Source organism: Lactuca virosa, chromosome 6 (genome assembly GCF_052849685.1).
Source record: "Lactuca virosa cultivar CGN04683 chromosome 6, Lactuca_virosa_CGN04683_v6, whole genome shotgun sequence".
Lineage (NCBI taxonomy): Eukaryota > Viridiplantae > Streptophyta > Magnoliopsida > Asterales > Asteraceae > Lactuca > Lactuca virosa.
The window spans coordinates 208,919,179-208,922,925 of NC_136431.1; the positions used below are offsets into that span (position 1 = coordinate 208,919,179).

Sequence of the window (3,747 nt, forward strand, 5' to 3'; positions counted from 1 at the left end):
TTCAATGTTGCAAATATTTTCAAGACAGCAACCAAGTAAAACAAGTCAATTGGCCTAAAAGATTGATAGATGGAATAAAGCGCTTAGGATTTTAAACGGCAATCTCGCAAATGGAAAGTAACCACTTTATTATAAAGAAAAAGAAGTGTCAATATCATGTCTTCGTATGAGATTTATTCCTTACTTATGGAAGAGGTGACATTATTGATAAAGAAAAAGAAGATTATAAATATGCTTTTGTGTTTTTCAATTGTGTTTATTCTTTGCGTATTAAACCGAAAAAACAACACAATGTGAAATCGTTTTTGGAATTACGAAGACACTCAAAGAACAACATACACATTACAGTGTCATATTCTTATCTTTAATAATTCGTAAAACATTCATAAAATCCATCATAAATTATGTAATCTCTTAATGTAAACATAATTACAAGAAATTCCATATTATAAGGATCATACATTATGTAATCTCTTGATGTAAACATAATTACAAGAAATTCCATATTATAAGGGACAAATAGGAAAGCTTGGTTGGTAAATTACTAAAAGGAAATTAAATTCCTACGATGAACCACTTTTAAGAAATTTCACTGATTGCTTCTTTGGAAAAAATGGTTAATAAAAACAAAAAGATAAACAAATGCACATGGGGAAATAGGAAAGCTTGGTTGGTAAATTACTAAAAGGAAATTATATTCTATTTGTTTGTTATAAATATACAGGATAAGGAGTCTAACATCTTTATCGTAAAGAGAGAAATATAATAATTATGATGGAGGCAGTACTTGAAGTACTTGAACACGAGCATCCAGTAAAGCTCGTTGATTTGCAGCTACATTATGAAGAAGAAGAAGAAGAAGATGATGATGTCGATGATGCTAAAGAGGAGGAGGGTGATGATCTGATTACAAAAGAGGGCTTTCGAGGTGTATGTGACAGGTGTGGTGAAGAAATCAATGTGTACCACAGGTACTACTACAAATGTATGGCAGATTCGTCATGTGATTTCTCACTTCACAAGTTTTGTGGTGAGCTCCCAGCATGTTTGGAGAGCACATTTCACCGACATCCTCTTACCATGTTTATGCTTCGTTATAATTGGTCATGCGGTATTTGTCAGAGTAAGCACAATTCAGGTGAAATGCGTTACATTTGTTTTGAATGTGAATTTTGGATTGATGTAAATTGTGCACTAGAAATAAGAAAAAGGATCATTCATCATCCTTGCCACCCACATTTGCTAATATGTGCTATCACAAAGCCAGTTTTATGCGACTGTAATGCTTGTGGGAAGGAACACAAAGGGATCTTCTATCAATGTAGTACCACGTGTACCAACTTCATCATCCACAGTGAATGTGCTTTTCTACCAAAAACATTGCTAATCCAACACACCACATGCGATGCTTTTCATCATACTCATCCCCTCATTATTTCATATTCCTTCCCCATAGAAGATCAAAAAGCTAAACATGATCCCAAATGTAGAGTATGCGGTCATTCTTTTTATGATAGGGAGAATCTTTGGATTTACAAATGTGATAGATGCATGTACTATGTCCATATGGATTGTGCAACATCATGTACCGGTAATTAATAATTAATCCTTTCTTTTCATTATCATTCACTAGCTACTTGTTACAAATTTCATGAATGAGTTAATATAAATTGCATTTAGCTTTATTTGAGATGACGTATTCCATTTTCAATTTATCAGGCGCTGGCAGAACCAACAAAAACTACAAAGATGTTGATTATCCTTATCTTGTCCATCTCCCATTCCCCGATGAAACATACAGCATACCGAAACACTTGTTTTTTCCAAGAAACAGGAACAAGCAATCATAAGGTAAATGATTACCTAACACACATGAGTCATAAACACCCTCTAGTTCTAGTTAATGTTGATCAGACACAAAGCAAAAGCAATAGGCAAACCTCCTCCTCAAATTCTTTGTTGTTATTAATAAAGTGTCATGACCCAATGAAAAAGATCCAACTGCTATGCAATGGATGTCTTAGACCAATCATGTCCACCATGCCATTTTATAGGTGTGTTGATCAAAGTTGCAATGGCTTTTCTCTCCATGAGTGGTGCACTCGACTCCCATTAGAAATAGAAAACCACCCGGCCCACCCACAACATACCCTCTATCTCATCTGTTCAAATGACCTTCCTTTCTTTCTTGGTGTGTTCGAGTGTGCTGTTTGTGATCTACCTTGCAACGGATTTGCGTATGGTTGTGATCGATGCAAATACTATGTTGATGTTACATGTGGGCTTATACCTAAAAAAATCACACACAAATCTCACCCAAATCACCTTTTTTCAATAGCTCAAGTAGAAGTTACCGATACTTCTTGTCTTATATGTCTCAAAGTTGAGGAGAGATGTGAACTTTCATTCTATTGCAACACATGCAATATTTATATACATTCCAAATGTGCTCTGTTATTAACCGAGACAATAAGACACAAGTATGACAAGAAGCATCCCATGCATCTCAGTTACTTTCCGATTGAGAACCATAAGAGCCAATACTTTTGTGAAATCTGTGAGACGAATTTGAATCCTCATCAATCTTTCTATCATTGTCAAGATTGTGTTCAGTCGATACATACTGCTTGTGCTCCGTTAATACTCCAGAGCGAGACTCATACCTATATCGCTAATCAGAGAAGCGTTTATAAATTTGTGAATATAAAGTTCGGATTCACTCTTAACCTTCTTCGTCTTCATAAACACCCTCTCTCATTTGCTCAAGGTATCATGTCGGATGGTGAATGTTCTTGGTGGGGGTGTCGTTTGGGATTACGATACAATATGATCTTTAAATGCCTCGTGTGTAAATTGTAATTCATTACGGATGTTGTGAGAAAAAATTAGATATGAAGTTTTTGGTTTCTCATCCACATGTTTGAAACCAAATATGATTTGTAATCACCATATATTACTCTTTCTTGTATTACATCCCCTTTGTTTTATTTCATGTGTATGTATGATGGTATAATAAAGGAAATGAATTTAACATGTCCATGCCATTTCCTGCAATAAAGAGTGAGGGGTCAATTTTGGATCCCCTAAAGCCATGTTTTTGTAAGGTTATGGATAATCGATTGAACCAGGCCCTTGGCGCCTGTTTGAGACCATAAAGGGACTTATAAAGCTTACATACATTAGTGGGTTTTACCAGATCAACTAAACCCTGTGGTTGACTAATGTACTATTGGATTAGGTGTCTAACCACATAACTATAATTGGTATATACTTGAATTGATAGTAGCGCAATCCTTTTCGGTTGCCCTCAAACCTAACAATTGGACATGATGACTTTTAGAGAGAGAGAGAGAGAGAGAGATAGAGAGATTAATTTATTACATGATTAATAAATTGAAATAAATAGTGTATTAATATATTATGAGAATAATATATTAATTAGAAATCATATTATTTAATTAATGATTAATCATAAATTAATTGGAATTAATTTTGGGATTAATTAAAAGTCTAGGGACTGTTTGGTCATTAAAATTGTTATTTTACTTGCCTAAAAATAAATAATTATTATTTTACTTGCCTAACAAGAAATAATTAAAATTGGAATAAATCATATACCCTAATTTTCAAAAATTAGAGGGTGAGGATTATGATTAAATTATTTGATTAACTTAATTAGTTAATCCTTATTTGATTTAATTTATTTAGTTAATTTTTAATTAATAGGTAAATATTAAGTCATTTGGT

At 33.5% G+C, this 3,747-nt stretch overlaps 1 protein-coding gene across 1 annotated transcript; it reads left to right on the top strand.

Annotated features, from left to right (window-relative positions):
• The first annotated feature begins 761 nt into the window (after window positions 1-761).
• On the top strand, window positions 762-1,981 carry LOC145119044 (uncharacterized). Its single transcript, XM_079054686.1, has 2 exons — window positions 762-1,591; window positions 1,720-1,981. Exons 1-2 carry the CDS (start codon window positions 772-774, stop codon window positions 1,848-1,850), a joined length of 951 nt encoding a protein of 316 aa, XP_078910812.1. The 5' UTR covers window positions 762-771; the 3' UTR covers window positions 1,851-1,981.
• The last annotated feature ends 1,766 nt before the right edge of the window (window positions 1,982-3,747 follow it).